The 16,314-nt window shown below is 42.0% G+C and overlaps 1 protein-coding gene across 4 annotated transcripts in view; it reads right to left on the bottom strand.

Annotated features, from left to right (window-relative positions):
• The window catches only part of LOC126277905 (KH domain-containing, RNA-binding, signal transduction-associated protein 2-like), a 505,341-nt gene that overhangs the window by 9,545 nt on the left and 479,482 nt on the right, over positions 1–16,314 (bottom strand). For all 4 annotated transcript variants that reach the window (XR_007550617.1, XR_007550618.1, XM_049977463.1 and 1 more), the window contains exon 6: positions 7,983–8,050. Coding sequence is in view for 2 of the 4 variants with exons in the window: in XM_049977463.1 (XP_049833420.1) it covers positions 7,983–8,050 (68 nt within the window). In the remaining 2 variants the exon portion in view is untranslated. The remainder of the gene's footprint in view (positions 1–7,982; positions 8,051–16,314) is intronic.

Below are 16,314 nucleotides of genomic sequence, written 5' to 3'. Positions count from 1 at the left end.
GAAATTGCGTTCGATCAAACGGAACAACAAATGTGATGTCTATTTCTGTTACGGAAAATGCAGCTTCGTACCTACGTAACTGTGGAGTTGCTTTAGAAACTGAAATGCTGTCTATGAGCATTCTAAGACAGCCTCTTAACCCAAAACAAAATTTTCACTGCTTGCCAATGAAATGAAATTTCCTCGCGAATAAGAACAACCAGTCGGACCAGAAATGAGAAACCAAATCCGTCATAAGGAGTGGAGAGAAATTCCCCACAAAAGGTGAACGTCAGGCTTCGAGTGCCTGCCCAGAACAGTCTTGACCTGTCACACATCTGGATGACTTGATTCACCACAGTTTTATTTGCAAGCAAATCGTCTCCAAATTTTCTACAGAGGTGTGTCTGTCACTATCAAACGTTACTACTATCGGTGTGATGCTTTCCTTCATTATCATCACTTTCATAACCCCATGTCTCCATGTGGGAAGAGAATGGCAACAGTCACGATGCTCGTCATCTGCATCAAATATTTTACTCTATTTAAACACAGTGTGTTTTTTAATTCGATTAAGTTATTATGAGTTAAACAGGTTTGACGAATACGAGATAGAAATATGAAGACTACAGTAGTCGCCACCACGTTATTCGTCGCGTTCTTGTCAATGACGGTAGTACCGTAATTAGGACGGCGCCAAACGATGTCCGTTACATTGGTGGACTTTCGGCAGCCTGCCCCCCACAAAAAGACGACATGTCAGGGTACTGAACATGTGTGTTTCGCCACTAGGGTTTGTACTACTTGGTTGGTCACAAGGAAAGCTGGAGCTGACTCTGGACGGTTCGGCTGTTGTTATTGTTGATAAATGATCAGAATGAAGTAAGCAAGCCTTGATTCACAGGGAGGATAAAGAAGCTAGAAGCTATACAGGGTAGGACAAAAGTGCCAGGTGAGATTTTGAGATCATAAATGGTGATATTGAAGGTACGTTGTAGGCCGCAGTGTGTTTTGATAGGAAGGGAAGTGACGGTTCTGTCTGTATGAATGCGATAGCGGCCTATATTTGGAGACATTGGGAGTTAGCAGTGAACTAGGTTTGCACCACCTGCAGATGCTATCTACCTTCTTTGCAGGCACCCTTGGTGCCTTGCCTCCCATATTTCTTCACTTACTGTTACTTTAAGTCCAAAGAAGAACAGTAAGATTCTATGATGTGACCACTCACTTCCATTCAAAAAATATTTTCTTATCCGGGCACTGTGAGAACCTGCCTGTGATTACTTCGTAGTTGCATGCGATTTCTTCGCAGATCTAACAAATTCCGTCGCACAGGACACAACGGAACTTAAAGAGTAGCAGCACCTGCCGTACTTTCTAAAAGAAAGAATAAATGAAGGAAAGACTTATCATGCAAGAAAGAGAACGGCAATGATAAGAACTGCTGGGAAAGACATGCTCGTAAAAATATTCAGCAGCTAACACATATAAATGACAAAATATCTACGCAATGTTTCATGCGCTGCAACATTCAAAACAACCGTCTACCAACTTCCTGGTCGCAAACTCCGAAGAGTCAAATTCCCAGCACCAGCCTTCTTTCGTGATGAGGGTAGTTTTATAATGAAAGAGAAGTAAGATGTGTAGGAAAACAAATATTGTATAAACAAACTTTATGCCTATGCTTTGAAATGAATTTTATACATGCAAACAGAGAAATTTAACTTTACTACTGTATGACATTCAACTAAAAGGATTGCAATTCACAGTAAAACGACTAATAAATTTAAAACAGTAATAAAATGCATGCTAATAAATAGTACCGTACTGGTAACAAACTTTGGTGACAATGTTTCTGGCTATCACAAACTACATAGCCTGAATTCTGAGAAAAGTTTTTCAAATTTAGACTGGATACCACTGATTATTATTCATGTCAGACTCATGGCAATAGCATAAATGCCTGACAAATTTCACTCTTTAGTAAACGTTCTTCTTTTTCAACACCCGAAAGCAAATAAACCAGTAGAATTTAGTGCTTTTACAGAACTTTATTACAAAATTTTCTATACATGTCACCTCCATATTTTTCTTTAGGTTTATTTTCAGGTCTTTGCTCCTGGCAAGAGCGAAATATCTGGAACAACTGCATGTTTGAACACATCCTTTTCGACTTGGGGTCGGGGTAACCTCGGATCCGAAGAAGAAGACGTGTTTCTCTCGTGTCTAACACACCCTTGCGAAAGATGGACAATGATCAATTACGACATTTCTTTAACAGTGAATATTTGATACAAAATCAGGCGTATAATCAAGTGTGTTTGCATCTAAACAAACCGCAAAGCGTTTGCTCACAAAGTTATTGTTACGTCAAAGTGACACACTTAAGCACTCATACTATAGCACCGATATGCTTCAGCAGGTTCCAAAATCGGCGAACTACAAGTACTAGTGGGGATTTAAACCTGATCTCTTGAAAGAGGTAGCTGCAATGTCATCATCCTTCAGAGAAAAGTGAAATAATCCATAAGTTGGACCTATGGAAACTAAATGAAGTCTCATTGGAACACATTGCACTGACTGCGTTTCACATCTCTCTCTGCTATCCACGTTACTAATTCACTCTTTTTGTTCGTAGCGAAGGAATGATTAGGAATACATACATCCCACGGTAGACTGCATTCCTCTGCATATAACACACTTGATAATTTGGCTTTGATATATGTAGCGACTGACCTTTGATGCACTAACTCAGAATGGCCACTGGTGGTGCGCTGGGGCTATTTTAAAATCCGTTCTTAAAACTTTGCGTTCGTGCGAACTATGGCATCTGCTAGATTACTTGCACCAAAACATTAGATACCAGATCTATCTCTGACTACAGACACAATATTTCGTAATAATGCGAATCCACACACCACTAGAACAACAGTACAAGACTCACATTATTATGAATAAATCCTCCATGGATTTCACAATAAAAACGAGGCACTGCGTGGGGCACAGCAGAAAAAATACCTCAATGGACACCTTGATTTGTAGATTCCAAACGTGGAATAGGTACACGGCGCAAGTACTAGAAATTAGGAACATCGTAACTTGTGAATATTAGCGTGTTTTTGGCGCCTGCACCTGCTAGAAGAAGTAAATCGAGATGTTACTCCGGATAATACCGGGCAGAGGCCCCAGCAGACGAAACACTTCATGGATAGCTGAACAAAGAACAGAAAGACTAGCCACACGCACGCTGTAGAAAAGCCAGGACGGTCTGGGTGTTGGGTGGTTGGTTGATTTGTGGGACGCCTGCCACCGTGAAAGACTACGGGGATAAAAAGAAGCATCACACTTAATACGAGTTTCTTTAAGGATTTCATTTAGTGTAGAATCTATAAGTTTTGATTAATGCATTCTTCGCTCTTTGACAAAAGTGTATACTGGTAAAACTGTAAGTATTCTGTGTAACTAAAGCCTCTGTGTTCCAATCCGATGTTTTCAGGATCAAGTTTTATTTCAGATTTCAGGTCGGGCGACTATGCCACGCCGGCCGAGTAACTGTACGCTTAGAAACAGCGCAAGCCCAGCAATCTGCCGTGGTGCGGCTGTCAACTGCCATTCGTGGTAGCCGCGGCCGCGGCGGCTCCTATTCCCGGCGTGATGAATATACATGAAGTTGCGCGCCGCGCTACACGCCGGCCGTCAGATCGATAGTCGCGCAAGCACGGTCACCCGTCAGCGCGTGAGGCACTGCCACGTGGTCGCGCCGGGCCACAGTAACGAGACTATTGAGCAGGACGCCTGCCGCAACCACACGCAGCATGAAAAGGCCGTCGTTCCAGCATCTCGCGCAGCTTTTGGTGTCACTATGGCTGAATAAAAGTTTTGGATACAGCACCGTGCATCCGGTACTGGCCCGACAGACCGCGCCATTTGTGAAATTACATACGCCACAGCACATGTTGCTGATGCTTGTCAACGTGTCAGGCTGTTACTAGAGTCGTCCGTTTTGGGATAGCTAGAGCTGTCAATGCGGGATGCTATCTGAACATGTCGGCAATACAGATTAACATACATTTCTTCCTATCTACCATGTAAATACAGTGTGAGGTCAAAGACGCAAAATAACGACCACTCGCTGCTATCTAGGGTGGGCTGTGCGATATCGCAAGACAATGCAACAGTGCTAGGCAACATGCAACGTACATCTATGACAAAGCACCAACGTGACTATTTGCATTGCTAAGAAAACATTTTTTGTAACGTGTTAAGGGTTTTACTATCTCGCATTGTGTTCTTATACAGCGAAATGCTTCGTCAAAATCCACCAACTCAGTGGCAGTGCACGATCATTTACCTACAGACTTTGCTATCCGTCCCTGCGCAATCCCGTGCAAAACAACAAGCAGAAATTTTCTGACCATGGGAAGGAACGAATCAGTATTTGATTGGACTTGAATCGATTCCAATTTGAATACAGCTGCCAGTCATGAAAGCCATTTGGCTAGAACACAAATTCACTACAACAGCTCCTGCACAACGTTTTCCGTCAGGTGCAGAGAGTTCGTAGAATGGCACTGAGCTGGTCAACTTTTATGCAATTTATAAAACTGTCAGGACACATTCATTGAAAAATAGTTGCGCATTAATAATCCACGACAAATAGTTTTCCTGTTCGTAGGTTTTTGCACTGTCTACATAAGTAATCTACATGGTCTCTGAGTAGCCAATAATACTATCACGAAACTCCAAGGGCGCACCACAGCATAATTTACCTTATTACAACTGAGCAGCCAGGGTCAGATAGGCGTGGAAGCGATAACAATCCCGAAGCAGTGGCATCAGATCGTTAAGATATAGGCGACAGCAGAGATCTGAATAGCAATAAGGAAACTCATACTGCACAATGTGAGGTGTCAGTGACATAGCTTTAGAGCCTAATTGGGTAGCAGAACCCAAGCAGGAGTTTCCAAGCACTCGCTGAGTCTTCACTCCTAAATGCAGGAGAAAGCATCACTCAATTACATGATGCGCAAGTACATCTAAATCCCTTTTTTACGACCATCTTCCTTGGAACAGGAACACAGCGAGTAGTTTGGTTAACGTCCAAAGTACGGAACAACCCCAAACTCATGTCGACATTCACAAGGTTCGATCGAAGACACTTGCAAGTTCATAAGCGATGTAAATTTGCAGAAAGGAATTACGTGCGACGCTGATCTATGTAGTAATACATCGATGACGTCAGCCTAACAGAACCATCATTTTACAATATACGAGTGATAATGTGTATTAATGTGAGACCATGCAGTACTGAGACCGATTTTCACTAATGGTCCCAGTGAACAGATGGAGACACTGACCTGCGATAGCTCGGCTTACTAAAATCAGGGAGAGATATTTAGGAATAAGAAAGAAAGGTATAGGTTCCGTGCATTGGAGAGGTAATTGTGGGACTGCAACTGCATATACACTACCTGGTCAAAGTCTCCGGACACGTATTAGCGGACCACTTGAACGGTGTGTTCACCCTTTATGACTGCCTGAACTCTGCTGGGGACGTCTTCAATGAGGCGTCTGAATGTATGTGGAGGAATGGCAGTTCATTCTTTCTGAAGAGCGAAATCGGAGAAGGTAGTAATGTTGGATGCTGGAGTCTGGTGTGAAGTGGACGTTCCAACTCATCCCATCTGTATTCCAGTGAGTTCAAGCCGGGGTTCTACGCATGCCAGTCCATTTCTTTTTACCTCCCTGAATACCGTCACTCTGGTAGCTGGTAGCACTTTGGAACTCACCAATGATTCCTCCCGCTGATTTCATGCTCACTCTCTCACATCCTCCTCCGCAATGTTGACATTCCTTGTCCGTTCCTTCACACTTCAACTTCAAAATCGCATCACTACTAGTGACGTGAAGCCCACGTTCTGAGTCACTGAGATCTTTTGACCGACACATTCTGTTGTTACATCTTCGTTACGCACAATGCAAGAATGTCCGCTTGCTGTTACAATGGCGGGTCCGACTCGCGCAAACATCTGAGGTCATTTCCGCGTTATATACGGATGTGCGGGCGGGTACGTGTGATCCAAGTAGTTTAACATTCGGTGACAAAGTGATAGCGCTGGAGGCAGCTACACTGGAATATTGTGATGATTTGTAGTAGAAGGGGAAGGGGGAGGAATTATAAAGAAAAGGCTAAATACTGTTACGTTTAAGAATGTCACTATGATGCAGATACCAGTAGCATGAAAAATTCATAGAGTTTTGAGAGAACGTAAAAAATTTCATCGCCGTCGTCTTCTTTTCGATAATCAGGCTACTGACTGATCCGAAATCACCAACAGAATCATTCCCATCTTTTCCGAGGTCTTCCATTATCTCTTTTCCCGTTCAGCTTTGGTTTCAGAATCTTCTGCTGAATTCTATGATTTGCCATTCACATGAATTGTTCATCTCCTATTTTCACGATAGTTTTGGATTTTTCATTCACGTTGAATGATATGTAATACTGTTCTTCCTCTTCCTCTTCCCCTGTGCAAATTTCGTTGTTCTTTTTTTGTCGTAACGCACTTTTTTCCGATGGCATAAGACTGGAACTGCCCTTACTTCATTGAATTTTTTGATGGTCTCTTTTTGGCCTTTATTCCCTAAAGTTTTGCTAACGGTAACACAATGGGTGTATCGTATCTTCAGTATCACACCCTCAGTAACAGTTTCGGAAGATTCTTCTACTATCTAACACAATTTTTGATCAGACTGGATACGTTCCTCAGAACGCCATTATTTTCGTTTGTGTATTTTTATAAAGATTTTTCATTACCTCTATTAGGTGATATGCCCGAATGGATATCTATTCGGACATATCTTCCATATGCTATCACGGCTAAAGCCTTCTCAAGGTCTTTTAAGGGCACGTTTAAATCCATTTTGTTCCCCAGGAATAAATGTTCTGTGATATTCTTCACGCAGTTATTGACTATCTTTGAATACAGTTTGTAACCAGGATTTAGAAGTTTGATGCCACGATAGTTTTTAGTCACTGCGTTTCCCTTTCTTGCAGAGGGAGATGGCTTCCGTTGTATGCCAATAGTGTGCGATCTTGGAAATCCAACCAGTTTCATTTATTAATTGTAGAAGTCTTATCTAGAGATAAGCCTCCTTGCTTTTATTCTATTAGCAATGTAACTGGTCAGATATAGGTGTCGGTTATCGCAATCATGAAGTGTACTTATTTCTGTTCCTCCATTTCGAGGTAGGAAGTGACTTGTACCAAACACAACAAGATAGCCTAGTTAATTACGACGCTTGTTCGACGAAACGGTTGGAAAATAGGAACTGCGAAACATTAAATTTCATTCTTTTAAGAAAGGTTCCGGTGTACATTTCTGTGAAACTGATTGCTCATTTCCTTGATATTTCCATTTCTTGCGTTACTGTAGCTGTTGCTACCAATTTTCCTATTTTTGACAAAAACTCAGCGGCACCATGACAAGGATAACACCAAGGACCACTACAGACAGAAACTCCAGTGTCTAGTATAGAGGTATCGAAAGACCGTGAAGGCATCTACATACGAAGCAGCGAGGCCGTGAAAAATCTATTAAGGATGCATATGAATTAAAGATAAATCGGCCAAAAATTGTAATTCAAAAAAGAGATGGAAGCAGATGACAGAACAATAGGCATATAGTTAGGCTGGCTTAAAAGAAAAAGAATGCAGCTATCTCTTTGTACCTGAAAGTGATTATCGTCAATGAAACTAAATTTGTTTATGTGCACGGCCAGTATCAGGAAGCATAACAACCAACAAATCAATGAACCGTAATCAACCACTCTCCTTACGCTTTTGACAGGGAGACGGTGGTCGTGAAATGCAGTCTCAGGCACAGAAAAGACGATTATGCTTGGTGAGTCACTAAAATCTCGTGGAAAGTTAGAGAGAGCGACAGAGACGGCGTGGGAGCAAGGAGAGAGGAAGAGATGAGTTGACAGCGAGGGTCACGACTTACCTGGGTAGGCAGCTGCCGCGTCGTAATAGTCGCCGCCGCCCTCCTCGTAGTCCTCATAGCCGCTGTACCTGAAAAAACGCCAACACTCACCGCTAGCCTAGGCACTCGCTCTCCGCCGCACCTAGTGCAGCGAGATCTACACATGTAAGCACTGTCACTGCCCAATACCCCGCCAGAATAAGCGGCGACCGACGTCGCTCCCCAACGTGTACAATATTTAATATCGTATGAAATAAAACAAGTTAGACCTTCGATTTTTTCTGTATTTGTACTAGCAATTTAAACAGAAAATTTTAGTAGAGGCATCCAGATTATGATTCCTGTCCACCTAGTAACAATGAAGGCTCTGATTTCGGAACGTACCGTAGCTGCAGCAAACGACGGCTTCATAAACATGCCTGTTTTATAGTCTGTATTGGCAATTAAAATGTATTGCCCAATTGTTTTCAAAGAAACGTTGTTTTCTCTCTTTCAACGAGCACAAATTGTGTAGCTGTACACTTTTCTACCTCTAACACTTTAAGCAAAGTGGGAAAAAGAATAATAAGCATGACACGTATCTATTTTAAGTGTACTCTTTACCTTTCTGGCGTATTCATACGAGTTTGAAGGAACGACCCTCCTTAATTGAGATGATTCTCTTCTTACTTGGCAGAATGCCGGCTGTGCTTAACTTTTTTACAAAATACTTTATGGCAGACCGAAAATCGAACACCAACATTTCCCTTTAACGGAAATCAAGCACACACTGCTAACTGCCCCAAAGCTTGAAACAGACGCAGTAATTGTTACGAAGACATGGCGAGGAGGCAGAGTTGACGCTTCGAGAACGTCTGTAAAATTTAGTCCAACAGATCGCCAGGAAAAGCACGGCCTGCAAAGAGCAGTGTCCTGATTCAAGTCCACGTACCGGAAGGAGCTTTATCATAACTGATCAATCTTAAAACTTCATTACTGAAGAATCTTCCGCAAAATCACAATATTTTTTTGTAGGAACCACAAGAGAAAACTTTATTTCGTTTACAAAATAAAGAAAACAATATTACTGAGGTTATGGCCAATTTAACTACTGGAAATCTTCGAACATTATTAACAAAATCTGTAAATCTTAAAACATAAATTATACGTACTGCTGGTAATGGATTTCTTAATATTGTTTGGTGGCGATGAATTACTTAATTTTTCGGGCAGTGACTATTATCTATTATTAGCAGTTTTAGATTATTAACCATATTAAACACAGATTAAAACAAATGGAAAACGGAACACGTGACAGCTTTACGTCGAATGTTAGGTTTTAAACTTTATATGAAGACATAAATTAGTTTAGAATATATTATTACATTACTGAACAGGTATCATACATTTATTCATATCGTATTTAGTAAAACTTATGATAATGCATGTAATTACGGCAAGTAAGACATGATAGCACTACTTCTATGATTTGTTACCAAATAATGAACTAAACTTGAAACAAACTGTGAAAGACTGTGAGTGGCTAAATATTGCTTATACCAGGTGCGTATAATCGAAGTGACAGTGTCCCTAGTGCTGCAGTGTGGGCTGTATACACCGAAGGACGCTGAAACATTAGAAGTATGTTCAATAATCAGCCTTCTCGCAGAAAAAAATTGATAGTGCCACCTTGTGTCACCAAGTGAAAATATGTCCTCAAGCAGCCAGAATGAGATGCGGGTGCAAGAAAAAGGGAGGAACGATCAAACTCATCGTACATGCGGTTCTGGCGCGTAAATTAGGAGATGATCACAAGTTACGAAACACGTTCACACAGTCTCCCAACTGAGAATCACGCTGCATCCTTGAAATGAAATGAGAGTATGGCATTGTTGGCCGGGACATGACATGGTCGACAACTGCTCGCAGCATGTCCAGTGTAATCAGTGATACGTAGTCGTATCTTATCCGTCATCATCCCTGATCAACACGATATTAGAAATACCTGCACAACTGTAAGTTAAATGGATTTAGGTCGAGGGTTCTGGAAGGCCACATATCTTGAAACTGCCTAGAAATGAAGCGGTCGTTACCGAATGTTTCTCGAAGCATATCTTTCACCTCTCAAGTGACTAGTGATGGAGTCGCCCCATTTTGCATGAAAATAGTGGTCTGGACAATTTTGCGTTCTGAGAAAGGTTGGATCACGTGTTGCACAAGCAGATCACGAGCAGATGTCATTTCCTCAAAGAAAAGCTGACCGAGAAGGGGGGGGGGGGAGCTATGGAAGTCACATCCCACAGTTGAGTGCAGTGGAAATTTCTGCACAACACGTGTCGCAGCAGAACCCCACATCCAACAGTTCTGTGCATTCAAGGCACCATGCAGAGTTCGTCCAAAGTACAAATACAATACTGGCCAATAAAATTGCTACACCACGAAAACGACGTGCTACGGACGCGAAATTTAACCGACAGGAAGAAGATGCTGTGGTATGTGAATGATTAGCTTTTCAGAGCATTCACACAAGGTTGGCGCCGGTGGCGACACCTACAACGTGCTGACATGAGAAAAGTTTCCAAACGATTTCTCATACACAAACAGCAGTTGACCGGCGTTGTCTGGTGAAACGTTGTTGTGATGCCTCGTGTAAGGAGGAGAAATGCGTACCATCACGTTTCCTACTTTGACAAAGGTCGGGTTGTAGCCTATCGCGAATTGCTGCTCGCGTTGGTAGAGATCCAATGACTGTTAGTAGAATATGGAATCGGTGGGTTCAGGAGGGTAACACGGAACGCACGCCGTGCTGGATCCCAACGGCCTCATATCACTAGCAGTCGAGATGACAGGCATCTTATCTGCATTGCTGTAATGGATCGTGCAGCCACGTCTCCATCCCTGAGTCAACAGATGGGGACGTTCGCAAGACGACAACCATCTGCACGAACTGTTCGACGACGTTTGCACCAGCATGGACTATCAGCTCGGAGACCACGGCTGCGGTTACCACTGACGCTGCAACACAGACAGGAGCGCCTGCGATGGTGTACTCAACGACGAAACTGGGTGCACGAATGGCAAAACGTCTTTATTCCGGATGAATCCAGGTTCTGTTTACAGCATCATGATGGCCGCATCCGTGTTTGGCGACATCGCGGTGAACGCACATTGGGAGCGTGTATTCGTCATCGCCATACTGGCGTATCACCTGGCATGATGGTATGGTGTGCCATTGGTTACACGTCTCGGTCATCTCTTGTTCGCATTGACGGCACTTTGAACAGTGGACGTTACATTTCAGGTATGTTGTGATCCGTGGCTCTACCCTTCATTCGATCCCTGCGAAATCCTACATTTCAGCAGGATAATGCACGACCGCATGTTGCAGGTCCTGTACGGGCCTTTCTGGATAGAGAAAATGTTCGACTGCTGCCCTGGCCAGCACATTCTCCAGATCCCTCACCAGTTGAAAACGTCTGGTCAATGGTGGCCGCGCAACTTGCTTGTCTCAATACGCCAGTCACTACTCCTGATGAACTGTGGTATCGTGTTGAAGCCACATGGGCAGCTGTACCTGTACACGCCATCCAAGCTTCATTTGACTCAATGCCCAGGCGTATCAAGGCCGTTATTACGGCCAGAGGTGGTTGTTCTGGCTACTGATTTCTCAGAATCTATGCACCCAAATTGCGTGAAAATGTAATTACATGTCAGTTCTACTATAATGTATTTGTCCAATGAATATCTGTTTATCATCTGCATTTCTTCTTGGTGTAGCAATTTTAATGGCCAGTACTGTATATATCCAGCCATATGCCATCCATTTCCATGCGCGCCAAAAAAAAACTGACACAGTCATGGCATTTTAGCCCATCATGGGGATTCATTTGGTGCACATTCTTAATCTTGAATGGATACCAATGTAAACTGTGCCATAGAATCTTTTGAACTATTAACTAGGGGAGAGAGAATTCCCTTGACACAGCTGGAGCACTGGCTGCAGAATTTGAGGCACGTTCTGTACGATCGACTATAACTACAGCAAGTCATCAACTGTCGTTGGAATGCTCTACCTCCCTCTCCCTGCCGCATCACCTAATTTACGTGTTGTTTCAAATTTCTTTATCACTTTCTTGATTGACGTGGGGCCACCTGGCAGATGTTTCTGCCTGCGATATCCCCGCAATGCAGTGCTGCTGTTCTGATAAAACAACTTTACCAGCAGTATACAGTCTTTCTTCTCAATAGTCACTTCGATTCGTATAGAAAACTTCACCCTTCTTAATTACACCACTCACTCCAAACAAGAAATCAACACACCTCACCAAATGACAAACAGTATACTAACGTCAAAACAGGGAACATTCCACATTCTGGCTGCTAATAGCGACATATTTTCACATGGTGGCACAAAGTGCAACTATTTTCTCAGCGCACTCCGTGGGCGCACCGATTAGTAAACGTAACTACGTTATTTCAGCGTCCCGCGATGTATACAGCCTGCACTTCAGCACTGGAACTCTGTCAGTTGAATTACAACCACCAGGCATTAGTACGTACAGTTTTAGCGTATCTATCATTGGGTACTATGTAATTTGCTTCAGTACTTTTTTAACCAGAACACGAAGTAGTTACTGCTACCGTCAGATTATACTTCCTTTTTATGAATTCGAACAAGCTTTTCAACTCTTCAACAGTTTTCTTTAAGTTTTGCAACGGTCTCCTTTTTTAATCATTAGTAAGAATTTTCAGTGGAATTAAATTCATTGTTATTCGCGCAACTTGCTATTATGTGTTAACTCTTACTACGTGGCCTTAAGTCCGAATGCTTCAGGAAAATCTAAATAAAAACATTTGAATTATTAAAAGACCTTCTCAATAATTTTCTTTTCACTGGATATGTAACTTCAGTTCTATTTTTTTACACGCTTTGATTAGATTTAACATGTATATAGCTTAGACTGGTTAACAACATCAGCTGAAACATTTGTCGGCAATATATCGGCTACTACCGCAGGTTTCTATGTGGCTGTCCGGAATCTGATATCTTCGGCAGTAGCAAACCGTTTGCAGCAATGGACGTAATCGTTTATTTATTCTGCGACGTTTTTCCAGTGTGTACTGAGAATGCAGGCAACGGATCCAAAAACTGATGTAACTGATGTTGGGCGTCGCGGTGAACTACTTCCAAAGTATATTTTCAGGTATATACCTCTCAAGCATTCAAACGAATCGATCGGTAGCCGCGCTGAAAGATGCCCTAGTTGGCATCCTTTGTAGAGAATACATGTCCCGCTACCGCTGAATTTAGATTATTCATGACTGTGGGACATCGTACACGCGACAGAACGAATCTGAGAAAGATTTTTACTTGGGCCCCTTTCACTTCAAAACCCTTAAGTCAATGACGAGCCGGTACGTCTTTATATTCGCAGAAATGAGGATTTGTGTTAGCGACCAAGGCTACCCTAAATCCAGAGCTACTCATCCTCTGAGAAGTCCTTGCATTCTCCTGGGATGGTTTAATGATACCTACACAACGACGAAATTGTAATTTGAAACCGAGTTTCAACTTCGTGCAATTTCAGTGTTTCAACACTGCAGCATTTTGTTCTTTGTGAAAGACAATACATGCAAAAATGCAAGGCGATACTATTATTTCTTTGGGAATTAAGCATTCCTGGTAGAGCTGACACCGATACGAATTGTGTATTTGTAACAATCCTCCAAAAAGTGGTAGCCAGTATCTTTAAGATGGTTAAGGGTAGAGTCTCAACGACTTTAGAAAATGAAAGTGTATTCACAGTGTCTCTCACTACAGTTCATTCGCTGTAAACGTGATCTGGATTTTAAAAGAACGATTAAAACCCTTCTTCGTGAGGGTCTAAATATCAAAGACTTAGAAAGCTGACTTTCTTGTCATCCAGAAATTTCTGTAACATTATCCTTGCAGAAATGAAGTTCAGAACTGTCTGATATACCAAAATATGAGTATCACAAATAAGAAAACTAACATCTATGTAAGCATACCAGAACGTTGTTTGTAATGCCAACTTTGGCGAAATGGCATCGATTCAGATTTCACCACAAGCCGTTGGTGTTAAGTTGAACTTCAACTACAGTGGCTAACTTTACATGAGTTTGACTACTTGTCACACAAATTATAATTTCCCGTTAACAGCACTCACTGCTGATTTTTCTTTTTTTTAATTATCCCGTTTGAAATTACATCTCCACACCGATCAGCTCTTGTACATTATAGTTATATCGAATGCTCTAATGTGAAATAATATCCACGAATAGAAAATCGACAAGTAACAGTAGCGAGACCGCAGAAACAAATACTGGGCAACTAAATGCCTGCAGTACGTCTTTCAATTTGTACGAGATGCGATCCTCAGATGGATGTCACAAACTTGGGAAGAGAGTTTTTTTAGCACGTAGTAACTTGACTTTATGTTGCTTTGCAAGTCTGCTCGTTTCGGGATGACGATACAGATTTTGCGTCCAATTCAGTGGGAATGGTCATCTCTTCTAAAGAAGATAGTTTAGCTTGAAGCAGTTGTACTGTGAATAATGACCAGATAATATTTCATAATATCTCAATGGACGACCATACACCCAGTTTCAAAAGAACACTGTACTATTATGTCTGTGGGTTGCCTCTGGAAACAGGCCACATGGCTAAATTCTCATGGAGTCCCAGCTTTTTGCATTGTGTAGTTCGAGTTTTACTCGTGGGGCATTTGAGACACGTCAGAGAGATTTCTTGATTTGAAGCGGTGCAAGAATACGTGTATTAGAAACCATCTCGATCATTTCGCGACCAGACTGCTGATTTACGTTCTTCTGTACGGTCATCTGACAGGGATCAACTTACGTTTCTTGTAGGCGTATGTTAATGGCATTGTGATTTCAATGTCCTTCAAGTAAGCCTTTCGAAGGCGGTCCAGTGAAGAAAGCTACTAAAATGCAGCAACTTCCAGTCTATCCTTGATGAAAATATTCTCGTGTTACACTTCCACGAAACGTTAACAGCACGTCGGATCACGGTCATTTCAGACTCGTGACACAGACTTACCTACAGTTGCACTGCAGCTACAGGCAACGTAAAGCTCAACAATCACGGAACACGTACCAAGAAAAAAGCATATTTTACCATATAAAGCCTAGGGAAAAATTTTGGCACAGTGTCTTGTTCAATGAACGTCATTGTACGTTACCACAACAATACTGTATTGGCATGCGAATCTTTTTTGTAACCAATAATGGAATCGTTTCAGTCGCATGCTGCGATAAAACGTCGAAGAAACACAAAGTCCACTGCTGAAGAAAGAAAAGTTCACACACAACACCTACATGCAGTATAAAACTATTGCTGTGCATACCACATCAAAACAAATGCATGCAACATCAAGTAAAATCATTGACACATATAAGGTTTCTGTCATAAGCCGTAGGTGCAACAATAGCTATCAGCCTAACACTGACGACCTGCGGAAGGCTCTAACCTGACACCACATAAATCTGGCGTACAGTAGTTGCAGGCAGTATTACTGCTGATGACACGAAGTCATTGGTTATGACCTCCAGTGACAAAAATCACTCACTTGCAACGTGAAGCATCGTCTCCTCCGCTGATAAGAGTTCACTCGTTTGCATCACATTTTACAGGTCAACCTGCAGAAACCGACTGCCTCCTATCTCAGTTTCACCTATCACAGTTGATGGTTCCTTTTACCTTTCGTTAGAAACTAGGAGACAGGCTATAATGGTACAAGTGAGTAATACGAATTACGTCCGTAACATTCACACCGTCCACCGGGAGGACACATTCCCCCCCCCCCCCCCCCCGCAATACTCTAGAGTTCCATAGTTTTAAGCTTAACTTTCGCCAGTTCTGTAAAAAGATTATATGCATCTAGAAACGAAGAAATGTCGATTCTGGTCGTAATCGGCCAAAAAATTGCAGAGCTACGCTGTCTGCCATGTTTTTTTCACACATAGTCAGAGAGACAGTAAAATTGCCAAGCAAGTCTTGTATTCTACGCTAAAAGTAAAGTCTTCATTTACAAAAAGGGTCTTTCACATTTATCATAATCCACCTACCACTTGTATTCATTATGTTCAACAACGAACACGTTCTTACATATATGCTTAAAGAAAACTAACTTTCATTAGTGTTCTAAAATCAAACAAGCTCTAGTTGACGAGCTACCACTTATCTGCGAAATATGTTGTATATTTACTGACTCAAACAGAAATTTCGCATAATGGTGAGCGAAGTTGTTGCACAACTAGTTACTCGGGCAGAAATGGAACCAACCGTATCTCCGTTTTGAGAAATGTAAGAATGAATTATGTCCATGCATTC

The sequence above is a fragment of the Schistocerca gregaria genome, chromosome 6 (genome assembly GCF_023897955.1).
Source record: "Schistocerca gregaria isolate iqSchGreg1 chromosome 6, iqSchGreg1.2, whole genome shotgun sequence".
Lineage (NCBI taxonomy): Eukaryota > Metazoa > Arthropoda > Insecta > Orthoptera > Acrididae > Schistocerca > Schistocerca gregaria.
This window is presented reverse-complemented; position numbering and strand designations above follow the sequence as displayed.